We start from the raw sequence: 17252 nt of genomic DNA on the forward strand, positions 1-17252 counted from the left end.
CATTTTCGATATTTATGTTCACACATAAAATTGGCGACCGTGACAGGACAAAATAAAATAAAAATATAGTGGTTCTATCGTGGTTTAAAGAAAATAAAACAATTTAAAAAAAAAAACTAAACAATAAATTAAACAATCATAACCATTTCTATATTAAACTAAATAAAATATTGTTTGTTTTAATTCATACAAACTAAACTTAAATCATAAACATTATCGTGATTATTATCATCGTCGTCGTTTTTGCATTTCTTCAAGAAAGAATATTTATCATCATCATTATCGTCGATTGTGTAGTTCCCAGCAAGCAGCAGTTTTTCGTACAACATAATTATCATCACCAACAACATCATTATCGTATTCATCGCATTTGTTAGCCACCGTCCTCTTCTGTACATACAATAAAACATCATCTTTTAACAACAACAACATCGATTTCTCTTCGCAGAGTACTCTTAAATATTTCGAACAAGTAAGTGAAACAAATAAAATCATTTACACCGTCTACGCTCTTAATATATTTTTGTCTTTACATTGCACACACACACAAGCGTACATTGTGTTGGAGAATTCAAATAGTGTTGGCACTTATGAATAGTGTTGGCCCTTTTAAGTAACGATAGACACATTTGCACAACGCATAGTACTACTGAAATTCTTTTGAACTTTTATTAATTTTGTGTCAACTTTAACACTCTAATCAACTTTAACACAATTTGTATCAACTTTAGCTCAACATGAGTACTGATAAAGACAACATGAACAGCGATAAAACTGATTCTGGAGTTAGCACGCTTTCTTCTTTAAAGCAACAACGAACAACAATGAAACGAAATATTACGCAAATGAAAACCAAAATCGAAAAAGATGGAAGTACATCAGATTACACCATTCTTGAATGCCGACTGCAAATTCTCGAATCCTATTTCAAGCAAATAAGTCACATTCAAGCACAAATTGAAAAACTGGATGAATCTGATACCAATCGATCGGATATTGAAGAACTTTTTATATCTGCCAAGGCTCCTTTGGTAAGTTTTATGAATAATAAACGTGGTTCTTGTGATATCGAACAAAGTTTTTTGAATGCAACTCAACCATTGATTTCGCATCATAATCGATTGCCTCAAATCAAGTTACCCAAATTCGATGGAAAATATGCGGAGTTTTCAAGATTTATAAGTACTTTCAACACATTAGTTCACAACGAATCAAGCATTGCTACTATAGACAAATTCAACTACCTACTTAACTGCTTATCTGGTCAAGCATTGGCGGTTATTGAACCGTTTCAAGTCGTTGAGTCAAACTACCAAAAAGCTGTAGATAGCTTAGTAGAACGATACGATATCATCAATTCATTGTTTTCGATAACTCCTATGACCAAACCAAGCGCTAGTTCGCTACGCTCAATTCTTGATAATGTTTCAGCCCTTCGCAGTTCGTTGCTCTCTTTGGGTTCTGAGTTAGATGTAATGAATGCCATTATCATACATATTGTTTTGTCCAAGATTGATGGAGAGTCCAAAAAAGTTTATGATGAAAAACAGGATTTTAAATCTCTACCATCATGGCAACAGTGTTTCTCAATTCTAACTCATCGTTGTCAATATTTGGAAAGCCGAAATGCGGAAGTGGACTCATTTCAACCTCATGACAATAAATCAAGGCAAATTCCCAAACGTACAGGGTCGTCGTTCGTTGTTTCAACTACATTTTGTGAATACTGCCAGTCTAAAGATCATTATATAGGAAGCTGTTCTACCTATTTGTCGCTACCGATTGCTCGTCGTTTCGATGCTGTTAAGTCCATAAAACTTTGTATAAATTGCCTTAGGAAAGGCCATTTCATTTCTCAATGCCCATCTAAATCCCGTTGTCGCACTTGTCGGATATCGCACCACACAACTTTACACAATCCAGATTTTCAATCAACAACTAATTCAAACACTTCTTCAAATCAAAACCAATCTAATTCAAACTCGCAGCTTCAGCATAACTCCACTTCAAATTCATCATCTCAGCAACCACATTATTCGTCTTTTCGACCATCATCGTCTTTGTCGCACCAATCAGTGTTACCAACACAAGCCAATCCAGCCTCTACTCATCTTACAAAATTTTCGTCATTTCTTACAACTTCGTGCCGTATAAATTTGCTTCCAACAGCTATTGTTTTCGTTAAAGACTCATTCGGCAGTCTACAACCTCTTCGTGCCCTCGTGGACTCCTGTTCAGAAGTCAACCTTATAACTCAAGAATCTGTAAATCGTCTTCGTCTAAAGCAAACTAAATCGACTCAAGAAATTTCTGGCGTATCGGATATCCGTACCCAATTAAAATCTATAGTTACAGCTACAATTAGATCAAGAGTCTCCGATTTTGAGTGGACAACATGTTTTCTGGTAACAAAATCGATTTCATCTCAACACCCAGCAGAAAAAATAAATACAACAAATTGGAACATCCCCAATGGCCTGGAATTAGCAGACCCACAATTCCACATACCTCAGCGTATTGACATGTTATTTAGCTCTGAGATTTTTTTTGAGTTGCTCCTCGATGGCAAAATTTCACTCGGAGCTGGACTACCTAATCTCATAAACACATCCCTTGGGTGGATCATTGGTGGCAGCGTAGATTCTCAACGTTCAGAACGTGCGTTATCATGTAATGTAATTACAAAAGGTGAGGATCTGAACTCATTACTAAAAGCTTTTTGGGAAATTGAAGAATTCAATCAACGTTCACCTGTCCTCACAGAAGAAGAACAACAGTGTGAAGACCACTTCGTTAAGAACACTAAATTTGATGCTGATGGAAAAGTTCAGGTATGTTTACCATTTAAACCTTGTATTAAACAGCTGGGTAGTTCATTTGAAATAGCCCGTAAACGACTTTTATATTTAGAAAAACGAATCTCAAAGGACGAAAATTTACGACAAATGTATATTGATTTCATGGATGAGTACATACGACTTGGTCATATGTCACCCGTTAGCTTTAGTTGTCTAAATTCTTCGCATTACGTTATACCTCACCATCCTGTATTACGCCCTCAGAGCACGACAACAAAGCTACGAGTAGTCTTTGATGCCTCATGTCGCACATCTACCAATATTTCATTGAATGAGGCTCTAATGGTTGGTCCAACAATCCAACAGGAACTCATAATAACAATCTTATCGTTTCGGTTAAATAAACTAGCTCTATCAGCTGACATTTGTAAAATGTATAGACAATTTTTAATAGACGAAAGAGATCGTAACTTCCAGTTGATCTTATGGAGAAAAAATGTACATGATCCAATCTTGTTATATCAGCTAAACACCGTGACCTATGGTACGTCAGCTGCTCCTTTTCTTGCAGTTCGAAGTCTGTTTTTCATAGCTGATTTTTACAAAAATCATTTTTCTGTTGGTTCTAAAACCCTCAAGCAGGATCTATACGTCGATGATCTGCTCACGGGGGCAGACAATTTTTCGGATCTTTCACGCAAAAAATGTGAAATCGTAGAAATTTTACAAAAAGCTGGTCTACAATTGTCGAAATGGAACTCAAATTGTCCAAATATCGCCTCTTGCATCGGAGAAAGGCATTTAAAAACAAATGAAGAATATATTACCAAGGCACTTGGTACTTCATGGAGGCCCAATGATGACGTTTTTTGTTTTCGTTTTAATATGTCAGTTATCGAAGTTCCAACAAAAAGATCGGTTTTGTCAGCAGTAGCGAAAATTTTTGATATTCTTGGCTTTCTAAGTCCTATCGTAATCAGTTGCAAGATTTTAATTCAAGAAATGTGGAAGCAAAACTTAGACTGGGACGCACCACTTAACACACATTTATCAAATCGTTGGAAACAAATTGAGCAAGGTCTTCCATACATCAATAAAATCGAAATACCAAGATTTGTAGGCACGTCTCCACAAATAAAGTTTGATATCCATGGCTTCGCTGATGCCTCTCAACTGGCATATGGTTGTTGTATCTATATACGAGTAGCTCATGCTAACGATTTTAAATCAATTTTACTCATAGCCAAATCAAGGGTAGCACCAGTTATTCACCAATCCTTGCCCCGTTTAGAACTTTGCGCCGCCTTATTGCTCAGTAAAACCTGGGATAAAATCAAGTCTAAATTTAATCGCTTCACTTATCGTATTTTCTTTTGGTCAGACTCGAAAATAGTCCTAAGTTGGCTTTCCAATCATTCGTCGTCTTACGTTTGTTTTGTTGCAAATCGAGTATCGGAAATACAGAATTTGACACATAATATTAAATGGAAGTATGTGCCTTCAAAACAAAACCCGGCAGATATAGTCTCTAGAGGCTGCCTTGCAAATGATCTTATTGATACAATTTGGTTTACTGGTCCAAAATTTCTTTCAGAACCTGAAACAAATTGGCCAAAGGGCAATACTGAAAAGGTAGAATTACCGCAAAATGAAATAAGGAAAACTGTCTTCAAAACTACTGTCGTCGTCGAATCAATTATTGATAATTTAATTTCTCGCCACTCATCGTATCTTCGTCTTCTTCGTATCATTATCTACATTCATCGTGTTTTTGACAAACAAAAGAGAAACTCCTTTGTAACCTCAGAAGAGCTACAATCAGCATTTTATAGAATCATTTACAATATTCAACAATTAACATTTAAAGAGGAAATTACTTCGCTCAACAATGGAGAAAGCTTGAAACCCTGTTTTCAAAAGCTGGCCCCATTTCTAGACAAATTACAGTGCTGCAACTCAACTTTAGTCATTCTTCGAGTAGGAGGTCGGCTAGCAAATGCACCATTGTCGTATGAAACAAAATTCCCTGCGCTTTTACCAAAGGATCATCGATTTACAAACATTTACATTGAATATCTTCATCGAAAACACCTACATGCTGGACCAAAGGCATTAATAGGAATTCTTCGTCAGCAAGTTTGGGTAATAAACGCCAGAGAAGTCGTAAGAAAAGTGGTTCGAAATTGTGTCCACTGTTTCAAATACAATCCTAGATTATTGCAACAGTTAATGGGTAATCTTCCTGCGGATCGTTTTAAGGCACAAAGACCATTTCTCGTCTCGGGTGTAGACTTTTGTGGTCCATTCTACACCTCTTATCGCATTAGAGGAAAAGCTCCATATAAAACTTATGTCGCTATTTTTGTTTGCTTCTCTTCTAAAGCCATTCATGTTGAATTAGTTTCGGACCTTTCAACTAATACATTTCTTTTATGTCTCAAAAGGTTTATCGGTCGACGTGGTATCCCCCAGAGGCTGTATTGTGACAACGCAACAAACTTTGTTGGTGCCAGCTCTAAACTTCAAGATTTAAAACAACGCTTTTTCGATGATTCTAATATCAAGGAACTAATGCACTACAGTACAATCACAGGATTTAAATTTTCGTTCATTCCTCCTCGTTCTCCCCACTTTGGTGGCCTGTGGGAGTCCGCCGTCAAATCGACAAAAACAATACTCGTCAAGAACATGTCTCAAGCCAACTTAACATACGAGGAATTCCAAACGATCCTTGTCGAAGTAGAAGCCATTTTAAATTCTCGGCCATTGGTACCGAGATCTGATGATCCAAATGACGGTGAAGCACTAACACCTGCCCACATGTTAATTGGCTCTTCTTTGATGGCGCTACCTGACGAAAATCTAGACGGTTACAAAAATATAAACTACCTAAAGCGATGGCAACTAGTTACGTATCTCAAACAGCAGTTTTGGATACTATGGGTTCGTGACTACGTATTAAATTTGCAACAAAGAAGTAAGTGGCTCAAAGCTTGCGAAAACGTGAAAGAAGGCGCACTTGTTATCGTTCACGAAGACAATATTCCACCTCAGCATTGGCTCCTAGCTCGAGTAATTAAAGCTATCCCAGGTCGTGATGGAAAAGTACGAGTTGTGGACCTGAAGACATCAAAAGGGGTTCTCCGGCGGTCCATTCACAAAATTGCACCACTACCTACCGATGCTAATTGAAAGTGCCTTTCAATGGGGGCAGTATGTTCGGTCAAAACATATTAAACACATAGTATTTGTAAAATTAAATAATTATATTTCCCTTTAATGAATTCATTATTTTAAATTCTTTGTCGCTCTTGTCGCATCCCTTTTGTACCTACATTTGCTTACACTTGTTTTTTTTATGCTAACCATAGTCTTAAGTAAATACATAAAATCTAACGGTATTGCATTCTTTGCATTCCTTTTAACATACATAGCTTAAACACTTTTAACATCTACAATTTGAATCATTGTTAAAATAATCGTGAAACAATAAAGAGCAACTAAAAATAATTTGTGCACAAGTTTTTTATTTTTCAAAAACATTTTCGATATTTATGTTCACACATAATTCTTTAAGCCGTTCTGTACAACGCAATTGTGATTCTGAAATGCTTCTATGGAGCTTTAAGGAACTAGTTCATTGGCACTATTTATATAAGCATTCTATACTAGTTCCGTATTACATTTATTAGTTCAAGAACAACTTTTTGTAGCCGCTTTCAAAACTTTTAGATTTTTGGAAAAATAAAAAATCAGCAGTCAAATTTAATCTTCATTGAAAAAAATATTTAAATTTTGTTCTTACAAACACATAATACGGTCAATTCCTGGATAGATCGCCCAAAAATTTACCAAGCGTGTTTCAATGTTCACTATATTGTTCGTTAAGTATGCTGATTTAAATTTTTATTTCCATAAAATTATAGAAAATTTAAAAAAAAACACAAAAGTATGCAACTTTAAATAACTATATATCTTTGAAGGCCTAACGAATTTAAACAATGTTTGAACTGGCTTAACTCTTTCTGCCACGCTTTTTATACCCTACACCACCATAGTGGGGAGGGTATTATGCGCTTGTGCGGATGTGTGTAACTCCCAAAAATAAATATACCGATCGACTTAGAATCACTTTCTGAGTCGCTTAAACGATGTCCGTCCGTCTGGCTGGCTGGCTGGTTGGCTGTCCATGTAAACCTTGTGCGCAGAGTACAGGTCGCAATTTTGAAGATATTTCGATAAAATTTGGTACATATAATTTTTTCGGCCCAAGGGCGAAGCATATTGAAACTGACTGAAATCGGTCCATTATTTCACCTAGCCCCCATACAAATGTCCTCTCGAAATTGGACTTTATCGGTCATAAATGTTTAATTTATATATGTATCTCCACAAACTCAGCTGCAAGTAAGTCGGTATACATACAAAATTCAACATAGTTAACTTTCATATAGACATAAATCACACGATCCAATTTCATGGTGATCGGTCCATAATTGGTCATAGCTCCCATATAAGGCCCACTTCCGAAAATCTCTCAAAACTATAAATTATTGAAGAAAAATGTTTTTGCTCTTTTACTTAGTGTAGGGTATTATATACTTTCTTACTTGTTTTTATTATATGCGTGAAAATCTCTTAAAAAAACTGATTTTTACAATATTTTCAAATTAATATATTTATCTAAGCTTGACGGCAAAGTTTTGCAAAAAATCATAAACGATGACTTCAAAAAATATAATAATTTAGCAAAATGGCAATAGATGACAATAAACTATGTTTTAAAGACTATAGAAAATGTGGTTAGTAAACTGACCACCCAAACGCAAAGAGTTAATATCCAATTAAATACTGCGATGCAATTGCATTTTCTACATGCATTTGTTTTTTTGATAAAATTTAGAAAATATAGAATTTTTGTATTCACATTTTTCATATTGGGTGTATGAAATAAAAATGGGGAATTTACACTTGATTAATTTTTAATAAGTTATATGTCATTTTGAACGGTACATATCTGTCATATATTCTCACTTAGTTATTGAACATTATAGTGTAAACAACAAAGTTTGTTTTGCTTCAAAAATTTTGAATTTCGTGCCAACGAATTAGTGTTTATAAACCGGTTAACCAAAAAAAAGGTTTTTCATCGAAATCTCGGTTTTTTGCGAACCGGTTAATTTAAAATGTTGATTTTCGGTTAACCGGTTTACCCGGTTTTTATCACTCGGTTAACCGATTTTTAAAATTTGGGACTAAAATTAATAAATCTCACGTTTTTGTGCATTTTCAATATTCATTATATAAACATTATTGGTCTGAACTGAAAACTAAACAGGTGATTTACAATACAAACCTCTTTAGATTAACAGTTTTAATCTAAATAGTAGAGAACGATGAGTTTACTTAAAAACTTTTTCACAATAAATTAACATAATGAAACTATTAAAAATTAAAATTAAAGTCCTCATAATTCTATAAGTTTTGGCTAAATCTTACTTATGATCCATTAAAAACTTAGTGATGATTTTAGCAAACCTTAAATTGAAATCGATGTTCATACCTTCTTTCAATAAATTTGACTTCATTAGCGAGTTTTGTTCTTAAAATTTAAATTTATTAATCATTTCGTCAGCTTTTGAGAAATATTATAGGAGAGACAAAAAACGTTCTAAAATCCATTATTTGAAATATTTTGGAATCTGATAATGGAGTTTTTTTATAATGACAAATAATCACAGCTAAGAAGTGTGTTTGCATCTTATAGATCCTTTTTTTTTGGACTTGTAGCATTTTCTGTTTCATATCAGAATATCGATGTGATAATAAATTTCAAAAATTATCAAATATTTAATTAAACAATTTATGATTTACATTTTTTTGGTTGAAATTTAATGAATAAACCAATAATTAAAACAAGTATTATATATGTATTTAGTAACATATTCCATTTGACTAAGATAATAATTTTCAAATTTTTACAAAATAAATGGACTTAGCACTTTTGTATATTGATAGTAATTTATTATTATTCATTCCTGGCTACTAAAAATTACAAATTTTAAAGCTGTGTATACTTTATTGGACTAGTTATGTCTTCCACACATATATGACGGTTAACCGGTTGTCGGTTAACCGAAAATCCGGTTTTTTAAAAAAGGCTAATTTTCGATTAACCGACAAACCGGTTTTTTAAAAAGTCGGTTTTTTAAAAAACCGGTTTTAAACACTACAACAAATCGTTACATTTGAGAAGTTTTGCTTGATTTCTTTAATTTGAAAAAAAGTGCCGCTGAATCATACCAATTGTTCATCGAAACTTATGGTGAACGTGTTCCATCGGTTTCAACGTGCGAGAGATTTTTTTATTGAGATGTGGTGATTTTGCCAAAAATGTTTGAAGATAAAGAATTGGAAGCATTACTCCACTGAGATTGTTGTAAAAATCAACAAGAGCTTGCAAAATTATTGTGAGGTACACAAGCAGCCATTCCAAAAGCAGTACTTATCCATACGAACTGAAGCAGGGAGACCTTGAAAGACGATTTTTCGTGTCCGAAATTATGCTTGAACGCTATAAAAGAAAATGTTTTTTGCACCTAATGATAACTTTCGATAAAAAATGGACTCATTACGATAACCTATCTATTTTGAGCAGATGAAATCTGACACCATCATCACATGAAACCTGAACTGAATGCAACTGCTTCATTTAAAGCGAGCATTTACCGAATAATGTCCAGAATATTCGGCATGAAACCATAATATTCCATCCTGACCTCAAAAGATAAGGAGTTCTTATGTTGCCAGAAAGATGGCCAATACTTTGAATAAATTTATATTGTACAAATATTTCAAAATACAACTAAAAATTTAAAAAAATCCCACAAAAATCCACCAAATATAAAAATAAAGTTTATTTGGATTTTATATTTTTGTGTGTGACCTTCGGGAAATAAACTTTGTAATGTTTCATAAGGATTACAAAAATATTGGCGCATCGGCGCATACTCCATTAAAATAAAAATTATCATTTTGGAGAATCACATCATGGAATGGAGGATACATCGAATGACTCATCAACAAATTGTACAAAATAATAAATATTGCATTATAAAATATTGCATTCGAATCTTTTTATAAAACTTTCTAATAGAATGAATGAATGAATCCAAAAACCGTTTTTTCCTGGGTATTGCTAAACAAATTATGTACATTTGAGAATTGCTCTTCAGGATTTTATTAGGGTTTTCCAACAGGGTCATTAATTACCATTATTTTCATCAAAAATACGTATTTAGCGATGATGTAGCTGCATTTCATCATCGACGCACAACACTATGCGTTGTCCTGTCATAAGTAGATAAATCGAATTTTGGAAATTAAAAAAATGGCTAATGGTATTTAATAAAAGACACTTTTACTACTAAGTATAAAAAAAATTAAATTAAAATAATAACACTATACAACAAAATCAATTTTTTCCAAAATTACAAGATCTGACCAAGAAATTTTGATAGAGGAGACAAAAAAAAAGGAACGTGTATCGGTTTTATTTATGTAAAATGTCTTTTTTGTCCTTCTTTTAAAAAAAAGCAAAAAACACCATTAAAACAGGGATTTAAGGGGTTAAAATGTTCCGCAAAAATATTATCCGTGAAATTTTACTATAAGTACCTGAATACACCAACACGGACAATTCAACCAGAAAGTCAGAAATAAGTCACAACAAAAGATAGCTTAGGGTTAATTTCACATTTATTAAGAATTTTATTTTAAAGTACCCCAAAAATTTAGCATGAAAAATTAAATAGTTAAAATTTAACTAAAAATCACTAATATCTCTATTATTTTACCTTCGATAGCAAATTTGGATAGGAAGTATTCATTAAATACATTTTTTTTAGCTCTAGGCAATTCCACTTGATTATCCATACAATGTCCAGCATATTTTCAATGTGATCTGCTGAAAGTTATGTGACCTTGTGGATAATTTTTTACCATCAATGGCAAGTGAGCTTATAGTGTACATTTTTATAAAATGTCCGTTATTCTCCATTCTGTCTAAACCATGGCATTCCATTATTTGCTCCAGACTAGAATTATCTCTTCCAACTTGAGACTGAAGTCACCCATGACCTTAAAAGAAACCGTGTCTTTTACCGATGTTAATTCCCTAAACACTTTATTTTGATTATAGTCAGTCATTTCCCGACTACATTTATTACTTGAAATTTTATTAAATTATCCCAAAATTTATTTCAAGTTTTCAACACCAACCATAAAATATCTTTAACAATCTACTTATAATATCCCAAAATACTTAATAAGATTTAAACTATTGAATCTGACTTGAATTATTTATTAGCTGCACTTATATAAAAATGCCACGATTTCTTGATGACAATGACAACTATCTAAAAAGCTTAGAAAAACTTACTTCGTACTGCACTAAATATTAAAATATATCCATTACAAAATTCATATGATGTTGAAACATTTTCTAGTTGATGTTAAAACTCTAAGAGCAACTCTTATGTGTGTGTTTGATGGAACTATAAAATAGTTGAAATAGTTTGGCAAAGACTGAAGAAGTTAGACGTCAATATAACACACACTCTGTTTCAAATTCATGGCAGCTATTTTAAGTTGAAAAATGTGTGAAAATGTAAACATGTGTAACATGTAAGTTTTTCACTGTCACAAGATTTAAAGGTTAAAAAGTTTGGAAATTTTTGAGAAAAGCATAACAAGTCATAATAGTGGAAAAAGTTTAAATTGTTTTGTTTAATATTTAAGGAAATGTTTTCATTTAAATGTATATTTAAAGATTTGAGGTACTTGAGGAAATGTTAATAATTCTAAAACAGAATTGCATGTATTGGTTTAGATTTTCGATGTATGTCAGTACAGATTGAAGTCTTATTTTAAAAATGTTAATATCATTCATTATATTTTATTCAAGTCAACTTTAATAAACAAATGTCATTTATTTACATCAAAATTCCTTAAATCTGCAACACTGTGTTTAATCAAAATACCAAATAAGTCTTAATTCTCTGCTGGTTTTAGTTCAATGTTGTTTTGTTATTCTGCTGATCTATAAGACCTGACAAAGTCAACATTGACATGCCTCAAGGGGTGCTCTTGTAACACTCATCCTGCACCAAAATTCTACAGAATAAAAACACACACAAAATATAAAAATAGCTGGAAAAAAAGGTTAGAAACAAAAGCAAAACATAAAGGAACATTAACAGTTCTTTAGTGTATCTAGTTGGGAAAAGTCTTATACACTCTACTTGATTAAGTTTAATGTCATGCACACAAAGACACACAACACATATGTAAATAATAAGGTGGCCCTAATATTTAAATTTTTCGATTTTCGGTGCTCCCAGGAACTGCTATTGTTTTCAGTCATCGAAAACCAAATGCTGAAAATTTTAGCAAAATCGGATAACTTCTAGAGGTTGCACATTTTATTTGAAATTTCACATTTTGGGTAAAAGTAGGGTGGAAACAAATATGTTCCATAAAGCACCAGACCATCTTTATGGTCACACAAAATTTGAAGTTGCTCAAACATTTTAATTTCGCTTTGATTGATCTTTTATCGAAGTTCAAAGTTCAAATTTAAAAATTTCAATTGTAAATAACTTTTTAATCGCTTACCCAAGTTTATATAATCTAGTTTCAATAAATTTTCCTAAAAATTCTTTTGAACCATAAAAAAATAAGCCTTTTATGGAAGCTATGGTCAAAATTTGAAGGTGCGACTTATTTGTACTACTGGGCGTTAGACTAATATTTTTGGGCTTTGCAAACCTTATCACAATCGCATAATAGTTACCCTACCCACTATGGTGTTGTAGGTTACAAATAGTCTTTATAAAAAGGTTATCTCAAAAATTATAACTTCCATGTTCTTTTCATCGGTTAAAAGCCATTGTTTATAAAAAAGCGACTTTTTACAAAATCGGTCAGTCGGTTAACCGAAAATTGACCTTTTTAAGAAACCGGTTTCTCTAGAGCGAAAAAACTTGCTTTTAATTTTAAGTTAGAACTTAAAATTACATTTGGAGAGTTCCGCCAACTAATTTACTCCAATAAGTTTCATGTTGTGGGTAGTCCAGGAAGCTATCACTATTTCAATGTATTTATTTATTGGGGAATAATGGATTGCAGCTGATTCCACACTCCAATCTAATTTTTGTTTTAGATTTTTATTTCAAAACTAAAAATAGAATAAACATAAAATAAAAATACAAACAAATAAATAAAATTCAAATAAATTTTTATTTTTTTCGAACACTAGAAATAAGCAGATAACCACATAAGCTGTAAACATAGTTATGGGTTGAGCAAAGTTGGTTATATTTTTCAATAATTTTTGTTGTTGTTGAAATAACTAAATAAGCACATAACCCGATAATCAGGAAACCGTGAACAACCCTTGTATTATTAATGTTGCATGAACAAATTTAATAACTTTTTTGTTAATTATTTTTTTTTATTTATTTTTCAGATTTTATTCATCGAATTGCTAAATTTAATGATCGTGCAACGAATCAAAGTGGTAGAATTTTACTTTTCCAATAGGCATTCAATTTTACTGAAGCAACGAGCAACTAACATGTGCAACACCTTCGTGCAGTTGTGCACAGAAATTTACGAGTTTGTTAGCAATTTAATAATGAGTGATGAAGCACATTTTCATCTTAAAGGAGATGTAAATAAACAAGATATGCGATTTTGCAAACTGCAAACCCCATGGTTGTTAACCAGCGCCATTTACAATCGCTCAAGTGTACAGTATGGTGTGGAGTTAAGTGACATCACAAAGAGTTATAGAGCCCTACTTCATCGAGAATGAAATTGGTAATACAGTGACGATGAATGGGGACAGATATCGTACTATGATTAATAATTTTATACGCCCTGTGGAAGCCAACAATTGGTTCCAGCAGGATGGAGCAACAGCACACACGGCCCCTGCCACAATTACTATTTTAAATGAAATTGTTGATGACCGAATCATCTCAAGAAACTCAGAATTCAATTATTTATTTTTTATGGGATTATCGCAAAGAACGAGTGTATGTTCTCAAGCTCCAAACTATATAGCAGATAAAGTACAACATTGAAGCTGAGATCAGGATAATAGAGCCTGAGGTACCGTGAAATAACTCCCAAATGAAATAACTCCCCACGAAAAGATGAAATAACACCCAACAAATTGTTCATACAACTTAGGACTTATTTCGTTATGAAACAACACCTAACGCATAGGAAGTTATTTCATAATTTTTTGTTGGGAGTTATTTCATAATGCAATAACTCGCAATGAAACAACTCCCAATGAATTTTTTGTTGGGTTTTATTTAATTCTATTTTGGGAATTAGGAGTTATTTCACCGAATTTGGAGTTATTTAATTTTTGTTGGGTTCTACTTTGCAAAAGCAGAACCCATAAATATCAAAAACTGGCTTCACTCAGAAAAGTTTTTTGCATTGCCGGCCTTCGGCCTGTCGCTTAGGTTTTCTCTTTTGGGGTGTATCAGAAACTGGCTTCGCTCTAAAAAGTTTTTTGCATTGCCGGCCTTCGGCCGCGCGCAAAGGTTTTCTCCTCTGGGGCGTATCAAAAACTGGCTTCGCTCAGAAAAGTTTTTTGCATTGCCGGCCTTCGTCCGGGCACAAATGCTTTCTCCTCTGAGGTGTATCAAAAACCGGCTTCGCTCAGAAAATATTCTTTTTACATCGTCGGACTTTGTCAGGTTGCAACGATTTCTTAATATGGTGCGAAATGAAAATCGGCTTTCTGAAATATTATAAAACCTTCCTACAATGAACGAAATCTTTTCTGAAGAAAATTTCTGAGCGAAGCCCGTTTTTGATACACCCCAGAGGTGGAAAACTTTGCGCTACGCCATAGGCCCGCAATGCAAAAAATGTTTGGTAAGCGAAGAATAATTTCACATTTGTAGTTCTTTATTTCATTGAGAGTTAGATTACACTAATAAATTGCTTCAGATTGGGAATTATTTCATTACTTTTGGGATTTATTTCATTGGGAGTTTTTTCGCTTTTTTTGGGAATAATATTTTTAAAATTATGAAACCGCCGATTATTGGCAGTAATTTCATTTTACCCTTTGGCAGTTATTTAATTTTTCAAGTTTTGTAATTATTTCATTTTTGATGGGAGTTATTTCATTAGGAGTTATTTCATTTGGGAGCTATTTCACGGTACCATATAAATAAATTCATAAATCAATGAACTTTATATCTAAAATCACTTATTTAAAATCTATATAAATAAAAATCAAATGTCGTTCGTTGGTAATTGCGTCAGTAGAGAACGGCCGGACCGATTTAGACACAATATCTAAAAGGAAAGGAGCTCGATATGTGATCACTAATTTTTCCGACCAAAATTCGATTACTTATATAAAAACTCAAAATATGTACATTGATTTACATGTATTCTGTTGTTGCAAGACTTAGGTTTTTAACAACAACAACCCTTATCAAACCGCTTCTCACAAATTCACAAATCGAACACAAGCATTTTTTTTAACTTGGACTGGACAACGTCTGTTGGTTCAGCTAGTGTTTAAATATTTTTAAACGAAAAACTTTTTTGGCGTTTCTGAAAATGCCGAATTTCGATTTTTCAATGTCATATTTTTAAAACAAGTAAGAAAGTATGGTCGGTAAAGCCGACCATATAATACCCTACACTAAGTAAAAGAGCAAAAATTTTTTTTTGTTTAAATTTCAATAATTTATATTTTTGAGTGATTTTCGGAAGTGGGGTTATATGGGGGCTATGACCAATTATGGACCGATCACCATGAAATTAGGTCGTGTGATTTATGTCTATATTAAAGTTAACTATGTTGAATTTTGTTTGTTTACCAACATTTTTAAGCCATTTATGCACGTTAAAGTGATTTTCGGAAGCGGGTCTATATGGGAGCTATGACTAATTATGGACCGATCGTAACAAAATTTGGTGACATGAATTTTGTGTATATAAAACTTATTTGGAGCGGAATTTGTGGGGATACATATATAAATTAAACATTTATGACCGATAAAGTCCAATTTCGGGAGGACATTTGTATGGGGGCTAGGTGAAATAGTGGACCGATTTCAGCCAGTTTCAATAGGCTTGGTCCTTGAGCCGAAAAAATAATATGTACCAAACTTGATCGAAATATCTTCAAAATTGCGACCTGTACTCTGCGCACAAGGTTTACATGGCCAACCAGCCGACCAGACGGACGGACGGACGGACATCGCTTAATCGACTGAGAAAGTGATTCTAAGTTAATCGGTATACTTTAAGGTGGGTGTTAGACTAATATTTTTGGGCGTTACAAACATATAAAAACGTTGTTTTCCAAAATATACTTTTAATAAAATAAATCTTTGAATTTGGATTCTATTACTCGAGGTGTGTATTTTTAACTGTTGTAAAGATATTTTGTAAATGATTTTATTTAGCACTTATTTTGATGTTTTTACTCAGTCATATTTTTTGTGAAATTGTGAGTAGTGTTATCGTCTTTTGTAGAACTCCCGTGGATATAATTGCAAACTAACGATTTAATGCTGCTTTTGCAACAGGTAATTTCATATGAGAGACCCACCAAAAAACTGACATGACTTTCATAATTTTGTCTAAGGTTTATAGAAATGTATCTACCAAATTATAAAGGGAGTGTTTACAAAAATTACTTTTAAATGGATTTTGTTACAAAAGACGAAACTTCAAATAAAATGTTAAACCCCCAAATGTCTTTTGATTTTGCTTAGATTTTCAACATTTAGTTTTCAGATGACGGAGAATAATTTTAGACCTTGGGAAAATTGGTACATAGGGACCACCCTAATGCATATATTTAGAAATATGTAACATTTACTTGCAAGCATACCTACATGGCGTATGAGTATTATAATCTAATTCAATACAGCATGCAAGCGTTGTTGGTATCATTGTATATTCCCAGATTTCGCCAGTTTTTTCAAGAGTTTCTATGTGTATTTCAGGACATTTTTCAGTTAGGGTTGCATGTTTGTATGTGTAACAATAACATTTATATTTAACAAATACTAAAGCAAAACTTTGTTAACAAAACATTTACATTTATGTTGGTATTCTTGTGTGATTTTCATCCGTGTTACATTTTCCTTTTTCCAGTTTCTTGTTAAAGTCCCTTTATTTATCCTATATGGCTGCTGAAATGTGTTTTTTTGTGACAAATATTTTACATTTTTGTCACGATGTCACTTGTAATGTGATGAATTTGTATTTCATTCTTTTTGATTTGCTTAAAAAAGCTTGAAATGTTATAGAAACCAAAGTAAAATACACCAAAAAGAAGAGATAGAGAGTTAAAAAATAACATTATAATCATTGTTAAACACAAACCGGAAGTGTCACACT

At 32.8% G+C, this 17252-nt stretch overlaps 1 protein-coding gene across 1 annotated transcript; it reads left to right on the forward strand.

Moving 5' to 3' along the window:
• The first annotated feature begins 737 nt into the window (after positions 1 to 737).
• LOC135950788 (uncharacterized) lies at positions 738 to 13400 on the forward strand. The gene is made up of 2 exons (XM_065500315.1): positions 738 to 5775; positions 13327 to 13400. Exons 1-2 carry the CDS (start codon positions 738 to 740, stop codon positions 13398 to 13400), a joined length of 5112 nt encoding a protein of 1703 aa, XP_065356387.1.
• Positions 13401 to 17252: the final 3852 nt, after the last annotated feature.

Source organism: Calliphora vicina, chromosome 2 (genome assembly GCF_958450345.1).
Source record: "Calliphora vicina chromosome 2, idCalVici1.1, whole genome shotgun sequence".
Taxonomy (NCBI): Eukaryota; Metazoa; Arthropoda; class Insecta; order Diptera; family Calliphoridae; genus Calliphora; species Calliphora vicina.